At 42.9% G+C, this 25,181-nt stretch overlaps 1 protein-coding gene across 1 annotated transcript; it reads right to left on the bottom strand.

Annotated features, from left to right (window-relative positions):
- Positions 1–1,841: 1,841 nt before the first annotated feature.
- Positions 1,842–24,053, bottom strand: LOC114598085 (cytochrome P450 2J6-like). The gene is made up of 9 exons (XM_028731747.2): positions 23,051–24,053; positions 16,175–16,337; positions 13,584–13,733; positions 10,846–11,006; positions 10,142–10,315; positions 8,407–8,548; positions 5,995–6,182; positions 5,422–5,563; positions 1,842–3,532 (listed from the first exon to the last, which is right to left on the bottom strand). Exons 1-9 carry the CDS (start codon positions 23,219–23,221, stop codon positions 3,327–3,329), a joined length of 1,497 nt encoding a protein of 498 aa, XP_028587580.2. The 5' UTR covers positions 23,222–24,053; the 3' UTR covers positions 1,842–3,326.
- Between the last annotated feature and the right edge of the window lie 1,128 nt (positions 24,054–25,181).

Below are 25,181 nucleotides of genomic sequence, written 5' to 3'. Positions count from 1 at the left end.
AGTTTTCTTTGTTTACAAAGGTATGCGCAATGTCTCTTTTTTCAAGTGACATTTTCCATAGATCAGTTTCATTTGTTGAGACATTAGGGTTACATTAGGAAGAAAAAAGGGGAGAAGAGGTGGCCATGGTGAGTGGGGGTGGGGTCGGGAGGCGATATTTCTATTTTGCTTAATGTATGTGTGGGGTTTTTGTGTCAGGGTCATTTGTGCAGGTTCTCTTTGCTATTCGCTTGTGTTCCTTTGGTGGTGAGAAAAATTGTGGTTGGCCTAGGGTGTGGTTGCTTGTTTGTGATTGGCTGTGTTGAACTTTGTTTTCGTGTGTGAGTGGGGTGAGTGTGTGTTTTTGAATCAGGTTAGCCATATTGATTCATATGCTGTTGGTGGATTCTTGTCGTTGTCTTGTTGGGCTGTGTATGTGATGAAGGGGAGCCATACCGGGGTGAAGGTATCGTCTTCTATTTGTCCCCGTGTCAGTTTCAGTTTATTGGTTAAATTTTCTAGTAGGGCTGTTTCTCATACTATTTGGTACCATTGGTCCATGCTTACTCTTGACAGGTCTCTCCAGTGTCTGGCTATGATGTTTCTGGTTGCTGAGAGTAGGTGGGTTATGAGTTCTTGGGAGTATATTTGTTTGAGGATTTGTAGGAAGTTGGGGCCAAACTTCATGTTAGTTAGTACTGCTAATATGTATTTCCACTCTAAGCAATCAAAAGCTTTGAGGATGTCTAGGGACATAATTGTCAGTGGGAGTTTGGTTGCCTTGCTGTGTTCAATCAGGTTCAGTAGTTTCCTGATTATATTGCGACCAGGGACAAAGCCAGTCTGGTCTGGGGCTATTAACTCGTGTAGGAATTTTTTTTGGTGGATTGTTTATACTTCTAGGATGTAAGAGTACAAATATATTGCCACAATAAATGCTGAGCCTTATAATTATTATCATTTAATTTGTTCTAACAGTTAACCTATATTTTCTTATAATTGCTTTGATATTATTATGGTTGTATAACCTTTGGCTCAGTTGAAAGTGAAGAATAAAGGATGGGAGGTTAACTGTTAGAACAAATTAAATGATAGTAATTATAAGGCTCAGCATTTATTGTGGCAATATATTTGTACTCTTACATCCTAGAAGTATAAACAATCCGCCTAAAAAAATTCCTACACAAGTTAATAGGGTAATTCTGGATCTATTGCTGTTGCTTGAGGATCAGGTGGCTTCAGTGCCACACAGGGCCTTCCACCAGTTTTGGCTGGTGGCCCACCTGCACACCTATCAAGACAAGGATAGCCTAACTTCCGTCATCTATGCTTTGGTAACCTGTAGGTTAGGGTTAGGGTTAGGGTTGCAATGTGTTATAAGTGGAGCTGCCTCTGAAGACTGTTCAGAAACTTTAGCTGGTGCAGAATTCAGCAGCCAGGTTGCACACCGGGGCAAGACAGTTCAAGCATATACAGTCATACCTTGAATTGAAGTTGCTTCAGGTTGAGCACTTTCGGGTTGTGCTCCGTAGCGAACCAGAAGTAGCGAAATGCGTTACTTCCAGGTTTTGCCGCTCAGGCGTGTACAGACAGTCAAATTGACGTCACGCATATGTGCGGAAGCGGCGAATCGCCATATGCGCAGACGCGGGTTGCGTTTACTTTGGGATGCGAACAGGGCTCCGGAACGGATCCCATTCGTATCCAAAGGTACCACTGTAATGCCAATCCTGGCCCAACTGTACTGGCTGCAGATTAGTTTCTGGGCCCAATTCAAAATGCTGGCTATACCTATAATTGACTCAGGACCGCAATAGCTGAAGGACTGTCTCTCTCCATATGAACTGACCCAGACACTGAGATAATTGTTAAATAATTTTTTTTTAATTTTCAATTACAAAAGTCAATATACACCATATTATATCAATGTTGTTGTTGTTTAGTCGTTTAGTCGTGTCCGACTCTTCGTGACCCCATGGACCAGAGCACGCCAGGCACTCCTGTCTTCCACTGCCTCCCGCAGTTTGGTCAAACTCATGTTCGTCTCTTCGAGAACACTGTCCCACCATCTCGTCCTTTGTCATCCCCTTCTCCTTGTGCCCTCCATCTTTTCCAACATCAGGGTCTTTTCCAGGGAGTCTTCTCTTCTCAGGAGGTGGCCAAAGTAAGAATTAACTCCGCAGAGGTTCCAAGTCCTTTTTATAATTATTCCAAACTTTAATATTTTCCTCACAAAGTCCTGTTTGTCATTATAATCCATATCTATACTCCCATCTCCTTTTTTATTCGCTTGCTGTAAAGAACAATTATTATTTTTTTTGCATTCTTGGGGGTGTTGCTGAGTCATTTATGTAACAAAGGATTTATAATGAAGCAACTGGCTCCCCCCAAACACATACCAACTTTTAGCTCGAATGAAGTCATCTTTCCAATTTGAATTTGTACGACCTTGTAGCTGTTTCGATTTGGCTGTCCTTAATCTTGTCCCATCATTACCAGCACGCGTCTGTGCATTAATCCTAATTAGTCCATTAATGAACAGAAGAACTGCTGCTCTTAATGGCGGCATTGAAGGGTTACCGAGAGGTGAAGTGCTTTTGCACTCAGCGTCTCCCTGCCTCCTACATCCATGTCGGAGCAAAAGCCAGGTCCTGAGACGATCTGCAAGTGAAGCTCTTCCGCCCCCAACCCTGGGGGGAGTTTACAAAGATAATTACCCTCTATCATCTTTATTTATCGCTTCGCCAACAATCTCCCATTGTTGTGGGAGCTGTGCCATTAAGGCAACCAGAAACCGGAAGCCTGGACCCTGAGTAATTATCTGAGGCCCTTCTTTCTGTGCCTCCTCCATGAGAAGTCCAGAGTGCAGCAGCATGAGAACAGGCCTTTTCTGCAGTGGCTCCCTGTTTGTGGAATGTTTTCCCCAGGAAGGTTTGGCTGGCACATTCATTATACACCTTTAGGCACCAGGTGAAAAAAAATTCTCTATATCCAGGCCTTTGGCTGATTAAACATTCTATGACCTTTTAAATGAGCTTGTAGGAGGGGGTTTATTATTATAAATAAAAATAATGTGGGAGGTTCCCCTCCACAGGGCGCTGAGCCTAGGGGGCACAAAATTGAGAAGACACATAATTGAGAAGATCTGTTTGGGGGTGCCAAATTTTGGCCTAGCTCAGAGTGCCATATTATCAAAGATTACCAATTTCTGCCCCTGCTGCAAATGAGGGATATTTTAATTGGTCCAAAGATAGTAGAACTGAGTAAACCAAGGATAGAATGTTAGTCAAAGTGGAAAATAATAATAATGGAGAAATTTATGGCAATAAATAAACAAACCATGGTAATTATTTTGACAGGCTTCCTGATGCACTGCAGCGAGGAATAGCACAGAGTTTGTGAGGGTGGGGGTGCAATGTCAGCCCCAAAACAGGCCTTTTATTGAGTTCCTTTACTCCTTCTGGCAGCTGGAAACGGAATGCCCTCAACAGGGTGGTTAGGAAGATGAATATCTCCATCTTGGCCATCTGCTCTCCCACACAGGCTCGAGCCCCTGCAGAAGAAAGAAGGGGAAGCAGCAAGTGAGACATAACCAACTCCATCTATTCTCCAGTTCATCTGGTTTGCTCAGCTAGTAGTTTTAGCCACAACAACAACAACAACAACAACAAAAAGCTGGAAAACAGCTACTCCCAAAGTATCTCCCTTGAATCCTCTGGGTTGACATCCTGAGGGTCCTGGCTTTGCTCCAGGAAATACTGGAAGCTGACCTTGAGTGGCTGCAGTTCCCAAAGGAAGACTAAGCTTGAAAGCAGCATGAGCATTTGGATATGGAGCATACAGGTCATGGTTGCATCACTATATGTAGTACTTTGGGAAAGCAGGTCTAACTACTGCCAGAAGGGCATAAGAGAAGGAATAAATCAAAGTGCATTTAATCACACATTGCCTGTGTGTGAATCTCAGAGCTGACACCTGGTGGCCAATAGTGGCAGCTACCAAGTCCAACAGTGATGGAGGTAACAGAAGCTACAACAAAAAGAAGAAATGAAGAGATGGAAAGAGAGAAAGAGGCTGGAGCAGCTGTCTGTTCTGGGCTCAGCTCCTGCAGTAGCCATGCAGAGAAAAATATTCTGTACATGGAAGTGCATGCAATTTACAGCAGAGCTACGGTTTCTAACTGATCCATTCTTTTTTCTATATTGTTTTACCAATAAATAAAAAAACCACAAAAAACCAAGCACAGGAACCAAATGCCCCAAATCTTACTGCAGCTGTGTGGCTGGTGGAGCTGAGGATTTAACCCCTTTACTTCTAAACCATTTCCCCCAAACTGAATTTCTCTTCAAGAGATGACAGTTGATCCATGGGAGGGATAGTCAATGTGGTTCCATCTGGTTCTTGAACTATCCAGCCCTAGGCAGCATAGCCAAGAGTCATGGATGATGGGCACTGTAGTCCAACATCTGGAGGGCTATCCCTGCTCTAAGGCATAAAAAGTGTTTTGAAGGGGAATTCACATTGGAAAAGTGACATGGAAGAAAAGTGTTAAATTTCCACACTCTCAGCACTATGACCCCAGCCTGATTTTTAAACCACATGTGATCCTTCCATGGCCCTCTCACTGTTTAATCAAACAACAACAACAACAACATTCAATTTATATACCACCTTTTATCCTAAGATCCCAAACTGGTGTATAACATTAAGAACATAATTTATGCAGCATAATAAAAAACCGCAACACACAATATAATAATATACAGCATAATGATAAAATAATCATAGCGTCAGTTCCCCTTATCCACATTTAACAGGCCATAGATTATAGTGGCCAAAGGCCTGGGTAAAGAGGAATGTTTTTGTCTGGTGCCTATCCCACTCTGTGTGTGTTTGTCTAAATTATTATTATTATTATTATTATTATTAATTTATTTATTATTTATACACTGCACATCTGTCTGGGTTTCTGGCTGCCACTCTGGGCAGCTCCCAACAGAACACTAAAAACAGAATAAAACATCAAACATTAAAAATTTCCCAATACAGAGCTGCCTTCAGATGTCTGCTAAAAGTCAGATAGTTGTTTATTTCCTTGACATCCGATGGGAGGGCGTTCCATAGGGCGGGTGCCACTACCGAGAAGGCCCTCTGCCTGGTTCCCTGTAACCTCACTTCTTGCAGTGAGGGAACCACCAGAAGGCCCTGGGCGCTGGATCTCAGTGTCCTGGCTAAATGATGGGGATGGAGATGCACCTTCAGGTACAACTGGCCCTCTAGTAGTCTTTAGCTAAAAACAGTGAAAAGTGGGAGCAGATTCATTACCCACAAAGCAGCTAGTTAGAATGGTGCCTGCAAATTTTTATTTGTTCACACACATTTGACCATCAGTTTCTTTGAAGCAAGCTACTAAATATAACTGTAAATTATTTCTGTGCATACCTGCTCCAAATGGGAGATATTCTTCTCTAGACCTGAAATTTCCATCCTTGTCCAAAAAGTGGTGTGGGTTGAACTCTTCAGGTGTTTCCCATCGTGTGGGATCAACAAGAACAGAATTCAGATCTGTAATAACAAATGTCCCCTAAAAAGAAGAAACAGTTGGCTCAGAATGCATCCGGACCAGCACACTTCAGAATGGATTTGAAAAACTAGGAGCTGGCAGGCTGGCACACGCAGTAGATTTATGGGAAGACTGTATCGTCATTGTCCCCAGGCAACACAGTAATATCAACCAGGACTCGGTTGAAAAAGATAATTAAACTGGATTCTGAAGTCATCATATAGTGAAGGGAAGTTATTAATCTTGATAAAGTTGCTTATGTCTTAAGTATCTGGGCTTCATCCCACATTGCTTACACAATCAGACTCTGGCTTATAAATATCGTAACAGTTTATTAACCTTCAGGGGTTTTCCTCCTAGTTCCTCAGATTCTGCATTACACACGTGGATGCTTAATTCAAAGTGTCACCATCAGATGCTCTTTTCTCTCAAAATATACAGATGTTTCCTACCTTTGGAATGTGAAAACCACGCATCTTCATATCCTTTGCACTTCGTCTGGGAATCCCAACTAATAAGGGATATTTTGCACGCAAAATTTCATGCATCACCGCATTGGTGTAAGGCAGTTTCTTTCGATCTTCATAACATATGGGAAGGGAGGAACCAAAAACATCTTCCATCTCCTTGTAGACTTTATCTGCAGGAAAAAGAGGGGAATGAAGCTTTATTTTAAAATACCCTGGTTTAAATCTGAGAAATTTCTGACAATCTAGCTGTGTAGGGTGGGATGAAAAGACCCTGATATACTAAGTGAAGCTCATTGATATATGCTGGCTGCATCCTGAAAATAAGAAGTTAACAATTAAGTAAATGCAGGTGCATGTGGAAAAGGTATATTGCTCTGTGGTAGAACATCTGCTTTGTATGCAGAAGGTGCCAGCTTCAATTCCCAGTATCTCCAGTCAGGGATGGAAGCATGGGCATAGCCAAGGGGGGCCAGGGAGGGGGACCAGGTAGGGGCAGATGCCCCCCCCTATAGCAATAAAAATAAAAATAAACAAATAGCTAATTGAGGTTCTGCCCCCTCCTAACAAAAGGCCTGCCCCCACTAACAAAAATCCTGGCTACGTCAATGGCTGGGAGTGTTCCTTCTCTGAAACCCTGGAGAGCTGCTGTCAGTCAGGATTGCAGCCAGGGCATGGAAACAAAAGGGGCTAGTTGGCACAATTATATGGCTGCCCATTTCCCCCTGTCTTCTTCCTGGCCAGGAGTAGGGCAAAGTGGTTGCTTGGCCACTGTGGCGACCCACACCGTGCCCTGCTCAGCCATGCCCCAAGGCCTTCTGCTGCAGCGAATGCTTCTGTGGTGAAATCTGCAAAGCAGGCACAAGTGCGTTGCAGAGGAGGAGAGTTGGTGATGGCACTCGCTCCTCAGTCATATTGAGGGCCAACCAACCCTCCTGTGGCTGCCATCTTGGGACGCCATGTAAAGAACGCCAAGGAGGTGTCAGGAGCAGCAGGGGTGAAGCAGCTTGCAGCAGAAGCAGAAGCAGAAGCAGGAAAATGGCATTTGGCTACAACTAGAGCCCACAGATACTAAAGGAGGAGTGAAGGTGCCCCACAGAGTCCACTGGGGCCTCTCCTCATTTTTTTTTTACCTCAGGAATTTTACCAGCAGCGGCCTGGTAACTCTGGCCTGCCTTTTCCTCTCAGTGCCTCAGATAGACAGGACAGGAAAGGGGGAAAGGATGGCTAACAGCCTAACAGCAGGACTGAGGCCTATCCTTAGCAGCTATCCCTCCTTTTTCCTTGTAAAAAGGTAAAATGGTAGTGGTGAGAGCTCTGTGCTTTCCCCATCCTGATCATAGAACTCCCCTCCTTTTCCCTTATGAGGCTCAAGAATGTGGCAGCTGTGAGCCTCCAATGAAGCGCAGGGGATACTGACAAAATTACGTTGTTGATGACAATAGCTGACATTAGAACACAGACCAAGACTTCTTTGGCTCAGGACCCCAGTACATTGGGGGCTGCCTTTCTCCATAAAACCTACTTATGCTCTAAGTTTGCCACCTGAAGCCCTTCTCTGTATATTTCCTCTGAGAGATGTTCATTATCCAAGTGGTGACGCATTTTAGCACCTTTTTGAGCATTCTGCATAGAAGCAATAACATTATCCCAGCAGACTAATCTAGTACAGTTGACAAGTCAGCACAGAATCTCTGTTCCCATATATTCTAATAAGTAGTATTAATCTGCAGACAGCTAAATATACATATTATACACCCACATAGCTTACTTGACACACAACAAGCACCATTTTTGCCAAATCCATCTGGCTCACCTTTTCCCACTCAGGCTTCCCAAATTGATTCATTCAGTGGAAATTGGTATGACAGGTGAAGTATGGACTGGTTCAGTCAGTGATGGGTTATAAAATAAATAAATATATGAGGAGTAGGCAGAAATACCATCAAAGTGCTAGATGCCCAGGGGGAGACTGAACTTCTATCTATTTGATTTTAATGTACCAAGCTGTTGCAGTTGAGAATGCCTTTGATGATCGCTTCTAATGTACGGCCAAGTGTAGGAGAAACTACATTTGCATATCAGATATAGATCAAATATTTTCAGTTCAGTTCACTGAGCCTTTCCAAAACAGCCACAAAAATTTTCCTTGGAACATGTCCCACTTTTAGACTTCAAAGATAGGTTATTAGGCCTGAAGTGTTTTGTGTGGGTTTAAAAATACATATATATACATTTTAGTTGATTGCCAGAATGAATATTTGTCATCCACCCATTATGAAACCTTGGAAGAATCCACCCATTATGAAACCTGCTACTAAAAAAGCAGACAAATCTAAGCTCTTCCCTACAGGGATCCAGAGAGGTGCTTGCTTCCATTGCAAAGTTCTCCCTCACCTTGAACATCTGGATAAGACACCATGAGGAGCAGTCCCCATTGCAGAGTAGCAGCAGTCGTCTCTGTCCCTGCGATAAAGAGGTCAAGAACACACTCTGCCAGGTTGCTTTCATCAAAGGTAGAGTTGGGGTCATCCTTGCTCTATTGACAATAATGGAAAAGGTGAAATGTTGGAATTAATTACAGGCCACACAAAATCTATCTGACCTTGGGGTGGGGGGGTGTCTTCCTATTGCAACACCTAATAATATGTTTTGCAGGTGAGTGTAGTGGGAGATATCTGTACAGAGTCATGGATTGGAGTAGTAATCTAAAACAGCATTACAGTGTAAAGGGTACAGGAAATGATCTTTTCTTCTGAAGACATGTACCATAAGAGGTAATAAAAAGAAAACACAGAATTACAAGGTGAACTGGGGTGATCTGGGAAAAGTTTTCAAATCAAATCACCCCACTAACAACGTTTCTCAAAGCAGATCTGGGACTTTCTAAACTTCTGAATAGCTCTGCAGCTCAGTTGTCCAAAAACCATTCATCAGCTAGTCTTCTCCTACCCCCAAAATGGAATCAAACTGATTGGAGAAGCACCCACAGCATGAGAGGTGATGGGGTGAAGGGTGGGGATGGGGGGGATCTTTCATTTTGATAGGACTTGCTTTTAAGTTCTTCCCCAAGAACATAATGTTACATGGCAGCATATAAATGATAGATAGATGATAGATAGATAGATAGATAGATAGATAGATATAGATAGATAGATAGATAGATAGATGATAGATAGATATAGATAGATGATAGATAGATAGATCTGATATCAGTTTGTGCGGTGCGAGACATCCTAAATTCCTGGGTCCAATAAAAGTTAGAATTAATCACAATTTGGGGGTTAAACTGTGCTATGCATTGAACCCCTGCCTTGTGACAGTGGGTCATTAGGGGAACAAAGCCCGGTAAACTGAGTTGTGAAGAAAAAGTAGAGAGATCATTAGGAGAATCACTGCCAGAAATTCAAATGGGTAAAGCCCCTCCCTAGGCCCTGGTTTTAGTTAGTAAGACAAAAGACTTCTGGTAGTTTTTAGGACTGCAGTTTGCCTGATATGTGAGGGAGGAAAATCTTGGGTAGTCAGCAAGCTATAGAGGGGGCCAGAGCGATGTTTTGGAGCATGTTTGATTTCTGTTTGAATCCAGAACTGTATCTATGGGAGAAGCAAGGCCTTCTTAGGGTGTGAATGCTCTGAACCTCTCCAAGGCAGCCTCAGGCTGTATATATGTGTAAACCATACATCATAAAGATACCACCGTTTCCACTGTGCCACATTTCCAAAGGATGCACAGACCCTGGGTAAAGTCCCAGACCCCTGGACTCTCACACTGCTGTGGAGATTGTGGTGGCATGTAACAGATCTTTTTCCATTGTTACAGGACAAAATCATGTGTGGAATAGCCACTAATCTTCAGAAGTATGGCAGCTGGGCTTCATAATCATGATCACATAGCACACAGAACCTCACTTTTGTCCCTATTAAAATTCATTTTGTTAATTTGGGCCTAGTTTTTCAATCTGTTAAGGTCATTTTGAATTCTGATTCTGCCTTCAGAATTCATAGATGAGACCAGGAATGTGTGTCTATATGGTGCAGCAAGATGGTTCTAGGTGTTGGACTTCTGCTAAATCCAACAGAGTTTGCTTCGTTTCATGCACTAAAGTGTCTTGAGCTATTATTGGATACTTACTTTCTCAATTTGAAGTAAATAGAAATCAATGAAATCCTGAGGCTCATCCTTTTGCTGCTTTCTATGCCTTTCTACCTCTTCCTTTGCAAATGAATGTACTAGCGCTATGGAAGAAAATGCCTTATTGTGAGGTCCTGGGAGATGTTTCATCAACCATGGGAAGAGTTCATACAGCTGCAGGGAAGAAGAAAACAAAACCTGTCACTCTCATGATTTGGTCTAGCAATATGTTTTAATCTCACATTTTCTCCAAGGGGTTCAGTGTGATATATCTCCCTCGCCCACTTTATTTTCAAAACAACCCTGAGAAGTAGGTACACTTGTGTGATAGTGAGCACAGAATAAAACACCCCATTGTCCTAAGCCAAACTCTCCAAAATGGGCTGGGGAAATTTTTTTTCTGCCTACCTAGGTCCACATTCCAAAATCTGATGAAGTCCAAGGCAAACATATCAATAGGTTAATCTTATTTAGTAGGCTTCTGCACCTGCTAACTTCTACCTCCCTTAATACTCACTACTATCCTTATTTAGGAGTGTTTTTTCTAGTGTGTGAGTTGAGGTTATTAGTCCAGTGCTTAGCAAGTCTGCTTTGAATACCTTCATGACATACTACTCTAAGAGTAGTACCAGAATAGTTCTGTGAATACTTATGGCAGTGAAGGCCTCTCTGACACCCATCAGAAAAACAACAACATTACTCACACAATGAATTATGGAACCTCCATGTTTTAAGCAAAAATCAACACCTTCCATCATTTTTTGGAACTTTTCGTCTTCGAGGGAAAATCGGTACCCAAAAGCCAAAACACATATTAAATTGGAAACTGCATTTGTGATGGGCAGTGATGGATCAAGTGGCTGTCCTGAAAATGAAGTTATTTACAGATATTGTTGAGGCTTGCATTAATTCATACGTTTTCTTTTTCTTGAAATGCCCTTGCATGAACTCATTTTGTACGAAGCTTGTAAAATGCTAATTAACTCAGCTTGCTCTTGCATTTTGAATATATATATATATATATATATATATTGCAAAGAAACAGCTAGCCTCTTATCCAGAATGTGCTTAGGGTGCAATAGTGTGCAAATTTATCTGGAAATAAGGCTAACTGAATTTACTTTTGAGTAATTCTCCCACATCTTGATTCTCCCACATCTTGTTCCACTCCCCACTAGTGATAGCACACACCAGTTCTGCTTAGACTTAATTTTCCCCCTACATCACCTCAACTTCCCATCTATTGTTCTCTCCCTTCCAGCTGATAGCAGCTACTGAAAGAAAATGGGGAACCTGAGGACTTCCGGGTTGACGCGATCGGCTAATGGCGGATTCCCTCCGAGCTCCGGAGGGAATCGGCTCTGCTGAAGACGGGTCTTACCGTGCCGGCGACACGGGGACCCATAGAAACCACAGGTGCGGATGCCTGTGGACTTGGTGACTCAGCGGGCACCTTAAGCGCCCTCCCTGACCCACGAAGAGCCTTTTTAAAGGCTACGGAGAGGGTACGGAGAGTGGCGTGGTGCTGGGAGTAGACCGCTACTTCAGTGGAGCGAAGCCGCGAGCCATGGCCGGAGAGCGTTAACTTTTTCCCCCGAAATTTGGACTGGAAACAAATACCCGTGAGTACAAGGAATTCGGACTTTAAAAATTTCTACCTTTAATTTGGTACGACCGGGGGGATGTGCTAAAGGGAAGTCCGCACCCCCCTATCTACAAACGATCTAAAGCAAGGATCGGAGAACTAAGGTTGAGAGAACAGTGTGTTTTTGGTGTATGATAAAAGATATTCCACGAATTTGACAGAAGAAGTTTTTTGTGCTGGAGAGAAGAGAGGAGCGTTAGAAAAATTTGTGTAACCCCCCCCCCCCGAACCCGGGAGCGTCCTGTGTGTGAGTCCTACGAAAAAGAACAAGAAGTTTGACAGCTGTCAAAGGAGCTGTCAAACGGGTGGATAAAATTAAGAATTGCATTACTTCATATCTCTCTGGACTGAAGGTGTTACATTTTACTAGAAGTGGTTGGAAACAAAGTAATAATAAAAAACAAAGTAACGGACTGTTGGAAAGGAAAGGAACTATTGAGTAACTGGAATCCCCCTAGGGGGAACTAGTGACATTGGCTGCAGAGGGAAAATTACTGGCAGAAATTGAAATAGCTTTTTTTCTCGTGGGAATTTTGCAAGAGCAGAGTATGGCTATGAACAAAGAACTCACGACCTTGATTTCTAAAACAAACAACCCTGCTGATGGAACAAAGGACTTGACTGGGAAAAAATCTGCAGCTGAATCAGAAGCGACATCTGTGGAATTGGTGGAAAAGGAAGAAGGAGGGGAGAAAGTATTGGCAGAAAATACCAAGCAGAAGCCTATGTTGTCAGAAAATGAAGCAGAAGATTTTTGGATTACAAATTTGGGAAAGATGAGAAGGATGAGAAAAGCAAAGGAGGAAGTCTCTGGATTTTTTGGAAAAAGAGCAAAGAAATATGACTGGGACTTCCTCTTCTTTTCTGAGTTTGAGTACGGGAGATCTATGGTAGATCTTTGGCAGCAAGTTCTTTCAACCATCTTGGGTGCAAGAGAAGGAGATGTGGCTGTGACAGATTACCCTCGAGACCTGAGGTCCAACAAAAAGGACTACCAACAAAACCGACAGAGAGAGACTGACAGAGATTTAAAGGCCTCGGATGTGAGGAATCCGGGCTAGGAACTGTATGGGTGGATAATTATTTGGGAAGGGACGGAAACCGGGGTAGGGAGGGAGGGGGAGAGCAGAAGTTGGAAAATTTATGACTTTTGTGTTTGGTTATTTTGACTCATATTTTAATATTAAAAAGGGGAAATTTGTGGATGAGAAATTAGGTCGACCTTAGAAAAAAGGATTTGATGTTAATATGAGAATGGGATAAGTAAAATTTGACTTAGTAAAAAGAATCAAGTTTAAAAACAACAGATTAGGTTAAAGGAAGGGACAAAAACTTGCTGAACTAACTTTGGAAATTGGGATGTATGAGGGGGGGTGGGGGGAAGTCAGGGAAAGAGGGATAAGAAAGTAAGGGTATGAAATTATACGTGTTTTGTCTTTGTCTTTTTATGTGTGTGTTGTCTGTATAAAATTTGAAAACCCAATAAAAATTATATAAAAAAAGAAAAGAAAATGGGGAACCTACCAACCCCCCAATAATTCCACTGAATGTTAATGGCCACCATTAGCACCTCAATAAAACAATTCAGAGCTGACAAGGAGCTGAGTTGTAGAATTAATGGATGTTTGAAAATTTGTCATTTGGTTTGCTATTTTTTGTCTGCTGCAAAAAAATTCTGTACTGCTAAATATTGCTGATCACCTTGCAAACATTCATAAACATGCAGAGCTTGGTATCAAGCTTGATTCTTACAAAATCCATCACCATTATCCAGTGTCATTATCCAGTATCACATACCCTTTGCCTGCGCAAAGATCTTCACAAGCTCAATGGCCTCCTCTTCTATTTGGTGCTCCATGCCTTTCTTCCCCAGCCCCAGCTTCCGCATAGTAATCACGCCGAAACGTCTGTGCTGCTTCCAGATGTGACCATTTGAAAATACCATGCCTAAGACAATCAAGAATCAATGAGAAAATATTACTTACAGTGTTACAAAGAAGTGTTTTATCTGGCATTGCTCTCTCATGTCCCCCTAACGGAACTGGAGGGCTGCTCACTGACAGGGCTGAGCAGAACTCTGAGCCTCCTGTTTGTACTGACAAGGACTGCTACATATGTAATTGACATCTGACCTACCCCTGATGTATGCTCATTGGGGACAGGTCCAGCAACACTATGGTGAGGCCAGGAACTAAACATGCTTTATGTGGGCTGGGACTGCAACAAGATGCCCGGGGTATTAATAATAATTAATAATAAATGCATTATTATTATTATTATTATTATTAATGCTGAGGTGCAGCCTTACAGCTGTCCAGATGCAGCACTCAGTGGGTGGGGCACCCATCTTGACAAGAAAGCTCTACCAGTTGCTCAAAGGCTTCTCTGAAGCAATTTGTATAGTCTACATGTATTTTATGTATTAATCTATTTTTAATCTTTTGCTGGAAGCCGCCCAGATGGGCGGGGTAGAATTATTATTATTATTATTATTATTATTATTATTATTATTATTAACATGCCCCTGCATCTGCACCTTGGTTCTCTTGGCCTGCCATCCAAGACCCTGGGCCTACTAACTCCAGTTTGCTTGGGCCACTGCCTTCACTTGTTCATGGACATCACAGAATCATAGAGTTGTAGAGTTGGAAGGGATCCTGAGGATCGTCTAGTCCAACCCCTTGCAATGCAGGAATATGCAGCTGTCCCATGCAGGATCGAACCTGGAACCTTGGCAATTTTCTAGGGGGAAAAAAACACTGGCTGTATCCAGTTTCTCAGAGCAGACCCATTCAAATTAATAGACCCAAGTCTATGAAAAGGATCTAGGAGTCTTGGTTGACCACAAACTTGACATGAGCCAACAGTGTGACGCGGCAGCTAAAAAAGCCAATGCAATTCTGGGCTGCATCAATAGGAGTATAGCATCTAGATCAAGGGAAGTAATAGTGCCACTGTATTCTGCTCTGGTCAGACCTCACCTGGAGTACTGTGTCCAGTTCTGGGCACCACAGTTCAAGAAGGACACTGACAAACTGGAACGTGTCCAGAGGAGGGCAACCAAAATGGTCAAAGGCCTGGAAACCATGCCTTATGAGGAACGGCTAAGGGAGCTGGGCATGTTTAGCCTGGAGAAGAGGAGTTTAAGGGGTGATATGATAGCCAAGTTCAAATATACAAAAGGATGTCATATAGAGGAGGGAGAAAGGTTGTTTTCTGCTGCTCCAGAGAAGCGGACACGGAGCAATGGATCCAAACTACAAGAAAGAAGATTCCACCTAAACATTAGGAAGAACTTCCTGACAGTAAGAGCTGTTCGACAGTGGAATTTGCTGCCAAGGAGTGTGGTGGAGTCTCCTTCTTTGGAGGTCTTTAAGCAGAGGCTTGACAACCATATGTCAGGAGTGCTCTGATGGTGTTTCCTGCTTGGCAGGGGGTTGGACTCGATGGCCCTTGTGGTCTATTCCAACTCTATGATTCTATGATTCATCACACCCATTTATTTCAGTGGGTCTGCTCTGAGTATGCCTAATATTGACTACAACCTTATATGTTCCAGAGAGAGAGAGAGAGAGAGAGAGCCCTCAGTGGGATGACCTGTGCACATCTTGTGCCTCTGTTCTAAATTAGCAGCCCATGCCATGGCCACTGAAGGCAACAGGTGTTTCTCCATCAACATGTTTTCAAGCTGGACTTGAGCTATCATCCATAGATTCTATCCAAAAGTACCAGGAGCCACATGTTTTAGGCGCACATGGATGTCACTCAGCTCAAGACTCCTAGCTGCACCTTTTGGCTGACATTTTGAGGCAACTTGGCCCAAACGTCATCAGTTTTCTTTGATGGCTTGCCAAGTTGGCCAACAGGCAGATCAACACTGTTCAGGATGTATGCAGATTTTACTGCAGGGCTTTGCCAGGTTCAAGAACTCAGTGTTCCATAGGCATTTCCCAAAGGATAACTTAAGTTACAAGTCCCACACTACCTTCGTTTATCCTCCTTACAACCACCTACTCTGGATTCTTTTAGATTTCCCCCCAGATTCGTGTACATTCAGTTACTCTGCTCCTTATCAGTCACTTCTTCCTTCCTTCCAAGCAAGCAAAACTTCCTCTTTGAGCACCTCCTGATAATCTGTGTCTTCCACATTTGCATCACTTTTGTAGACTTCTGGCTTTTATGTAACAGACTATATAAACTAAGGATGATGTGGTAATCTCAGTGCCTAAAGACATCGCTGACAAATGTGGTGCAATGGCTACTTTCAAGAGCTCATGTGCTGGAGAAAACTCCAGATGATGGAAACATTCAGAGCATTATTCTCTTTTGCTTGGTGGTTTCTCTGGAGAAAAGGTCTTTCAAACCCATCACTCTTCACAAAAACTTACCCTTCTTTTTAAGTGCAGTTTTCAGGAATGGGGTTACTGGTCGGTCGAACAGGTCATCGAAATGGTTTGTAAGGCCTTCTTTCACTGCTTGGTATCCAGATAGTACTACTGCTGGTACATATGCTCCCCATATACAGTACACATTTCCATATTGCTTTGCTATCTGCCATTTGGATCAAAAGAGAAATATCGCATTCAAACCAAGCAGATCAATTCAAGTTAATGCATTGACTACAGCCTTCCTCACTGCTCCAGCTTCTGGCTGTGTGCAGCTTTCCTCTAGTTTTCTCTTCCTGTCAGATTCCTATTGCTTGCCTTATCACCTTCCCTTCGTTCTTCTGGGTCATTCCATCTTCCAAACACCCATTTGAAGCAAACACCCCCTTCCTGTCCCTGACTGCCTTGCTCTTGCATAGAATTAGAACAGTACAGGCGTGGGGATACTGACAAGGTTCTTCACAACCAGAAAAACAATGCATTAAGTGACAAACAGTCCATTAGTGAAATTGGGAGTTTAGCTAGGAGATGGTTAATGGGACCAGAATGATCGCAAATGTTCCTTGATAGGCAGAGCTGCCCCACACACCCTTTGTTTGGGAAACTACCGTATTTACTCGAATCTAATGCTCACCCTTTTTGGCCAAATTACCACTGCAAAAAATAAGGTGCACCTTAGATTCGATGGTGCATTAGGCTTGAGTAAAGACAGTAAGTTAATAGTTTAAGAAAGCTATGAGATTATTGGGGAAAATGTCTTGTCCTGATTACCATCCACTAGCCTGTGGAAAAGGGGTAAGATATTGGGAGTGTAGAATAGTAGACTGTATTTTCTAGGTCACCCCCCACCCCCTACATTTAAAGAATCCCAGGAAGGACTTCCAGGTTGGCGCCATCGCCGAATGGCGGATTCCCTCCGAGCTCTGGAGGGAATCTGCTCGACAGGGGTCGGGTTCTGCCGCGCCGGCGACGCGGGGACCCTCAAAAACCATGGGCGCGGATGCCCGCGGACCTGGAGACTCGCGGGCACCGTTTGCGCCCTCCCGACCCGCGAATGAGCCTTTTTAAAGGCTACGGAGCGGGGAACGGGGAGTGGCGCTGTGCTGTGAGTCTACTGCTTCCCCTGCCGAGCGAAGCCGCATGCCATTCGTCGGAGAGCGCTGACTTCTTCTTCTGAAAATTTGGACTAACCAAGAACAACAACCCGTGAGTAATTTGGAAATTGGATTAAAAAATTTTCTTTTTTGGATTCGGCACGAGCGGGGGAGGTGCAAAGAGGAAGTCTGTCTTCCCCCCATTGTAAACATTTTAAAGCAAGGATTTGACAACTAAGGTCAAGAGAAGAGTCTTTTTCTTTTTTGGATAAAAGTTATTAATTCCACGGATTTAAAGTATAAGTTACTGTGCTGGAGGATAAGAGCTTACTTTCTGATTAAAGTGCCATCCCTCCCGGGACCGGGAGTGATCCGCGAGAGGAGCCTGCTGAGGAGACACAGAAGATTTTGACAGCTGTCAAACTAGCTGTCAAAGTCGGAAAAAATAGAAAGCTTTATTTTTGATGGTTTTGCCGGTTATATTAGATACAATATAGTTACAAGTTGTTGAAAATAAAGGACTGAAACAAATTAACTTGACTTTTGGATTGGAAGTGAAAGGAATACTAAATAACCAGAATCCCTCTAGAGGGGGTTCAGGGACATTACAAGAATGGAAATAGGTTGGAAAATACTGGCTGACCTGGACGAGGTTGCTTTTCTCATGGGAAAGTTGCGAAAGATGTATGAGCAAGGTCATGTTTTGTCTACAAGTGCCATAAATTTGAAGTCAATAGCAAATGTATCTACTGAGTTGGAAAAGGACTTGATGTACAAAACCCAGGCAGCTGGACAAGAAAAGAAACTAGAGAAAACTGAGGAAGAGGAGGAAGAGATATACGCTGAACAGGAGGAGCAGAAAGGAGGGGCTGCAATGCTGCAGAAGGCAAATGAGAGCCGGAGGCCTGTCAAGATGGATATAAAAGAAAATAAGGATTGGAAAAGGAAAACTTGGTTTGAACTTAGAAATGAGGAATGGAAAGATCTTCTTTTGTGGGGATCTGAAGATCTATGGACTATAAATTTGATCAAGGTGGAAGCTGGAGCTCTTGGGACATTTGGACTTAAAAGGATTAAGAAACAAGATTTGAGCTCCACCTTTAAACAAGGAGGTCTGGCTGGAAGGAACATGGATATTATAGAGAGAGTGCCCCTCCGAGACTTGGTGTTAAATATAAGGGACTTTCAAAGAAACCGGCAGAGAGGGACTGAGAGAGATTTAAGGGCTTCGGACGTGAGGCTGCCAGGCTGATAGTAGATGGACTAATGGACTATGGTTCCGGGATCGAAACCGGGGAAGGGAGGGTGGGGTTTGGAAATCCAAAGGGTGTTTGATTTTTTCTACTCTGTTTTTAATTTTGTGTTGTTATTAGTATAAGAATGGGGAATTTGTGGAAGGGAAACAGGGTCGACCTTAGAAAAAGTTTTCAAATATAAATGATTGAGGTATATAAGTTAAAAGTTGATTTATAATATTGAACTAAATATAATAACAAATTAAGGTTAAAAATATAATATAAATAAATATAATAACAAATTAAGGTTAAAAAACTAGGGATAAGAACTTGTTGGATAAATATTTGGACATGGAATACAAGAAGGGGAGGCGAGGGGAAGTCGTGGAAAAAAGTTATTGAAAATGGGATTGTAAAGGATGAATCTTTCCCCCCCTTTTTTGTATTTTTGTTTTTTGTATTATTCGAAACTCTAATAAAATATTATTAAAAAAAAATAAAGAATCCCAGGAACTCTCCACATAGCTCTTGTTATGAGAAATGATTTATTGTATTAATAAAGCTGCACACCATTGTGATATTTCAGAAAAACACATATCTCAATACTACTTCTCAATACTGATTCTATGTAATCTTCTTTGAAAATGTATCAAATGTATTGTTTCAATACAAAAGTTTCTCCTATAAGTATGTTTTGTTTCAGTCTATAAATATATGTTTCTTCTATAAGCGTATCTTTCTGTATAAATGTAGTGTTACGTACTGTTAAGGTTATGAAAATGTTCCTGGTACTGTCAGTGTAAGTGCAACTGTATCGGTTGGTCTGTGCTAAAACACCACCACATTATCACTTACTGGGTCTACTATGCTATGGAAACTGTTCACAAAATCACACAAAACACAAAAATTATTCCACAATGGTTCATTCATGATCCTGCAATCCCATTCATACAAACGTTAACGTCAATGCCCAAAGCTAACACCTGTCTTCTTCCTGCGGGCGTCAACCACAGCTATAATTTCCAGCACCCTCAAAAGTTCCCAGGATTCTTTGGGAGGAAGGATTATTTAGTGTGGGTGTGACCAAAGGCACAGGAAGAGAGCAGACATTGCACTCTGTAAGCTAACAACATTTAGATGGAAATCTGGCATGGGATCAGTGGATTTGACTGTTTACACCTATGCATATATTACAAAATGACATAAGTCTCTGGCGTAAAGAAACTGGATCCTGATAAGTAGTGTACCCCTGGGAATCCTCATTGTTGGGAGAAGTGGAGTGAGCATAACACAGTAGCAGAGAAAGGTGGGGGCGGTGCCGTCCCTAGGGGGGTGACATCGCCACGGGCGGCACCACCCGGGACACTCCCACCACCAGGATGCACGCCGGCATCGGTGCACCCCCGTGGGCGGCTAGCCCCGCCCCCGTGAGCTGCTCCGGGTCCCAGAGCAGCTAGCTCCGCCTCTGGCATAACACAGCCCCAGACATGTTTCCTTGGACATGTTTAGCCATCTTGTGGATTGTGAAATGGATCTTTTGCTTTCAACATCTCCATCTTACAATTAGAATGCAGTTGTGCGTGGAATTGTGTTTCATAAGTAAATGGCCACAACATTTGGTAAGCCGTATTGTTTTCAATATAGTTTCTTCCTTAATGAGAATCCAGGTTTACAGTAGCAACAACAACAACAACAACAACAACAATGTATTATTCATATGCCACCTATCTGACTGAGTCACTACAGCCACTCTAGGCGGCTCCCAACAAAATATTAAAAATATAACAAAACATCAGCCATTAAAAACTTCACTGAACAGAGCTGCCTTCAGATGTCTTTTAAAAGTCAAATAGTTGTTTATTTGTCTGACATCTGACAGGAAGGTGTTCCACAGGGTGGGTGCCACTACTGAGAAGGTCCTCTGAGACAACTTTTTGAGTAATCTGTTAGATTACGTGGAAAATGCCAAATCAGCAACCAAATGCCAAATCAGCACTACCAGAAGTTATGGGGAACAGGTCATTAACTGGTCATTAACTGGGAAGATTGCAAGTTAGATCTCCATTGGATATTTCGTTTTCAACATCATTTTGCAGTTGAAACCCTTGTGTGTGTGTGTGTGTGTGTACTAGTAGAGGTGTGCACTGACCACAAAACTGTTCGGATCTTGGTTTGGCACTTCAGAAAACTGTCCACTTCAGTCCAGACCCATGCAGAGGAAGGGAGGCAGCTGGGTATATTTGCCCTGAGCCTCAGAAGGCTAAACTGGCTGGGGAACCCGCCAGGGACCAACTGCTTTTTTGGTTTGCGTTTATAACTTTGTGTTCCAGATAGGGGTGCAGCTGGGCTGCCAGTCAAAGTTGATGAAAGGCACTCTGTGCCACTGAGGCCACCTGAGCCTCAAGTGACAGCAAAGGACCCAGAAGTAGCCCTAAGCCTGTTCCTTCAGAGGGAGCGATTGTGTCAATGGCCTGAGCCACTTGGATGTTCCAGAGGCTGACCAGGGCTTTGTCAGGAGCGCCAGTCAAATCAGACAGAAATTCCCCCAAAGCTGTCTAGAAACCCATTGGATGCATCAGCCCCACGTAGGTCCCCTGCCTTCACACATGGGAAAAGGTGCTGAAAGCCTAAATCTCAGCAGGAGGTGATCTGACTATGACAAGGGGCTGATTTCAATATTTCCCACTTTCAGATCACCCCCTTCCTGCCCAGTTGAGAAAACAAGGTCCAGAGTATAACCTGCCAGGTGTGTTGGGCTGGTGACATGCTGGGACAACCCTCTCTTCCCAGGCACATCCCACAAAACCACCAAATTAAAAAACATACAAGTTAAGAACAGTTAAATACAGTTAAAAACAGCTAAATCATTTTAGACAATTGGAGCCATACTAGCAAAACCAAAACCAGCTAAACAATGCCCCAACTCAAAGATTTTTTTTTTTTATCTTTTAATTTTTGTATGCTTTAAAGCAGGGTTGTGAATGATTCTTCATTTTTCTGTTTTATATTTTTGTAAACTGCTTTGAGGTTTTTTTCTTACAGTCATTTAGTTTCATAAAATGTATACACAGCTTGATCGTCAAAAACCCTCAAAGCAGTTGGCAAAAAGTAACCATATGCAGAACGGACATGAACTTTGTGTATCTGTACTGTAAATAGTTTGCACGATAAAACCTGCAAAAGACAGGTCGGAGTCCTGCCTGGTTACTCATGAGCAACCACCACACAGCATCTGACAGAGAGAAATAAAAAGTAATTATATAAAAATACATTTTAGGGTTTTGAATCAATAATCAAATAGTGGATCTTATTCTGATTGCCCCAGCTAAAAACCTTGCAACCTTTGCTGTCACCTGCTCATCTTGATCTGCCAAAAGAAAGGACACAGTGGCAGTGGTTGGGTGACCCGGAATGGACAATAAAAGAGGGGTGGTAATCTCATTCCTCAAGTATTTATAAAGAGTGCAAGCCAGAAGGGCATGCGAGAGCCTTGAAGATAATCCACTCCAGGCACGTCCAACTCCCAAGAGACTACTCCCAGTATAAAAAAAAACTGGCCGTGATCTACCCATTCTTATTGGAGGGAGGAGGAGCATGTATGGGGTGGGTGGGTGGAAGGTGGTGGCTAACTGGAAGCAGGGGGTGGGGTGGGGGTAGAATTGCCCAAAGTTGCTTTTTTTAGGGGGCTACATCATGATGCATAATGAAACACTAAGACAGGAGGCATTCCTTGGGATTTCAGCCAGAGACGGAGGAAAATACTGACAGGGGCGGGGGACGCAGATCGACCGTGATTGATATGGAACTACCCGGTGGTCTGCCTATTAATTGCAGTCGACTGGTTTTACATGTCTGATCTGCTCTAACATTTGCTCAGCACAGGATCTGCAATGCAGGCTACAACTACTACCAGGGCTTCCCACACACCAGTTCACAGGAGCTGAGCTCTGACACCTCTAAGGTGGGCACCATTGCCATTCTAAAAGAACACAGGAGAAGCTCATGGAGTGCTCCTCTTTTTCTAGAAAAATAGCACTGACTACTACAGTATCCCTAGCATAAGACCATAAAGCTCGCTACCTCCTAGGAAGTCAGTTCTATTACTCAACAGCTCTTACAATTCTGAAGTTTCTCTTAAGCCTTTTGTCACAATCTACTTTCTTGCCATTTCTATTCTTCCGTTCTAGTCCTTCCCTCTTGAGCAACAGAGAACAAGTCTGCTCTATCTTCTGGATAATAGCCATTCAGTTATTTGAAGACTTTTGTCATGTCACACCCTTAATCTTCTCTTCTCCGGGCTAAACTTTCCCAATTCTTTCAACCATCCCTCAAAGGATTTGGTTTTGAAATTACTTTTGGTGGAGAAGTCAACAAGAAGGAGAGAATATTGGGTGGAATCGTTAGCAAGCCAAAATCCCTGGATTGATTAATGTAGACACAAGGTTTTTCCAACAAAACACTTTTATCCCCAGTTACCTGAGGAAGAAAATAATTTGCAGTTCTTCTTGCTAAGCTTCTTACCCGGCTGATTAATTATTAGGAAAAGGTACCTGAATGAGCGTTTCTTGAGTAGCCATGATCCCGATCCGCCAGAGACCACCAATGATAGGAAGTGAAAGAGGACCAGGAGGGTAGTGTCTTCGTGACCAGACATGTTTCAGGAAGTGCAGAATCAGAAGACTCACGGACAGAACAATAAAAAGTTCCCAGATCCCTGCCATTTCTTTGCTTCTTCTTTCTGTCTTTGTATCCTCCTTGTACAGCTGTCAGTTAACTGTGATTTCTCCTGTGGTTTGTTGCTTCTTTTTGAGATGGCTGCCAAATGCGGCTGTTTCTCCATCAACAGCATGTTATATACTCCCCAGCCAAAGATGCAAGCGACAAGATTTCATTGCAGCATCTTCAATTAGTGATAGTTTGCTATCAAGATAGTTAAGCCTGATAACATTTTAAGCAAATAGTTGAAAAGCCTGTTTGGTCAAAGTAATCCTGCACACCAGTTACCCAGCAGGCATAAATATGCCAAGCCAATGCCCTACCCTTACCCAGCCCAGAACTACAAGGCGGGGGGAGCAGCTTTCAGTGCCTCCTTGTAGCAATGACACCCTCATTTGCACTCAGACATGGAGAGAACCAGTGCACTGGCATCAAGGCTCCCCTGTCTGGAATATCTCCCTGTCCCACCCCATACACAATAGTCCCACAGCACCTCCCATTCCAGGAACTCCTCACCACCACAGTTTGGGGCTTTCCCAACACCGCTTCTGAGACAAACCTCACCCTAGATTGGGATCCTCCCGACTCTGTTTCATTTGCTCCAGGGACTCAAGGGCAGCCCAGCAGCTTTGTTGTTGCCTCTTCAACATTGAGTTAAAAAGAAGTAAAAACTCATGTCAGCTTTTACAGGTCTGAATAGGCTTACATGTCTGGATAAGTTCGTGTTTTGACAAACAGGAAATTCATCTGAGCCTTATATGCACATTGACTATAACTGTCGTTGTCAGTTTGTGGGGTTTAGTCTGCATAATGCCTGAGTCCCTTCTAATCCCTGTGGTCCTGGATCCAGCAAAGGTTAAAATCTATTTGGAGGATTCCATTATTGAAGCAAGTTCCTTTGTGAGAGAATGGTCATAGTTACCACCTAAGTGTGGTTGTTAGTCTGACAAAGGACGCTGCTCTGAGCCAGAGGGCAAATGAATGGGCCCCTCCCTCACATGGCTGGTAGTAAGAAAGATGAAAGCCACAGCTGAGTTATGTGAGCTGGGCTAGAAGCAGGCAGAGTGAGAGCAATAGAATCATAGAACTGTAGAGCTGGAAAGGACCCCGAGGGCCTTTGAGTACAAGCCCCTGTAATGCAGAATCTTAAACAAAGCATCCGTGACAGATGGCCATCTAACTTCTCCAAGGAAGCAGAGTCTACCACCTTCTGAGGAAGACTTTTCCTCAGAAACAGCTCTCTCAAACAGCTCTTAGCACCAGAAAATTATTCCTTTTTTTAAAATAATAATAATAATTATAATTATAATTATAATTATTATTAATTTATTGAATTTATATACTGCCCTATACCTGGAGGTCTCGGCGGTTCACGGAACAAAATCAAAATATAAAACCAAAATATATATAATCAAAATAAAAAAACCACCCAATAACACCCCCCTCAAAAAAAGAAAAAGAAAAAAGAACCACATTTTAAAACGGCATAGGATGTCAATCAAATCAACCAAAGGCCTGGATAAAAAGGAACGTTTTCGTTTGGCGCCTAAACCTGTATAATGAAGGCGCCAGGTGAATTTCCCTGGGGAGAGCATTCCACAGATGGGGAGCCACTGCAGAAAAGACCCATTCTCGTGTTGCCACCTTCCAGACCTCTTGAGGAGGGGGCACACGAAGAAGGGCCTCAAAAAGATGATCTGAGGGTCCGGGTAGAGTCATATGGAAAAAGGAGGTCCTTGAGGTATTGCGGTCCTGAGCCGTTTAAGGCTTTATGGGTCAAAATTGGGCCCAGAAACTAATTTGTAGCCAGTGCAGTCGGACCAGGATCGGTGTAATATGCTCAAACTGTCTTGCTCCAGTGAGCAACCAGGCTGCTGAATTCTGCACTAGCTGAAGTTTCCGTACTGTCTTCAGATGCAGCCCTATGTATAACACATTGCAGAAATCTAACCTTGAGGTTACAAG

The sequence above is a fragment of the Podarcis muralis genome, chromosome 6, assembly GCF_964188315.1.
Source record: "Podarcis muralis chromosome 6, rPodMur119.hap1.1, whole genome shotgun sequence".
Classification (NCBI taxonomy): Eukaryota; Metazoa; Chordata; class Lepidosauria; order Squamata; family Lacertidae; genus Podarcis; species Podarcis muralis.
The sequence above is the reverse complement of the archived record's forward strand: the minus strand, read 5'-3'. Positions and strand labels throughout refer to the sequence as shown.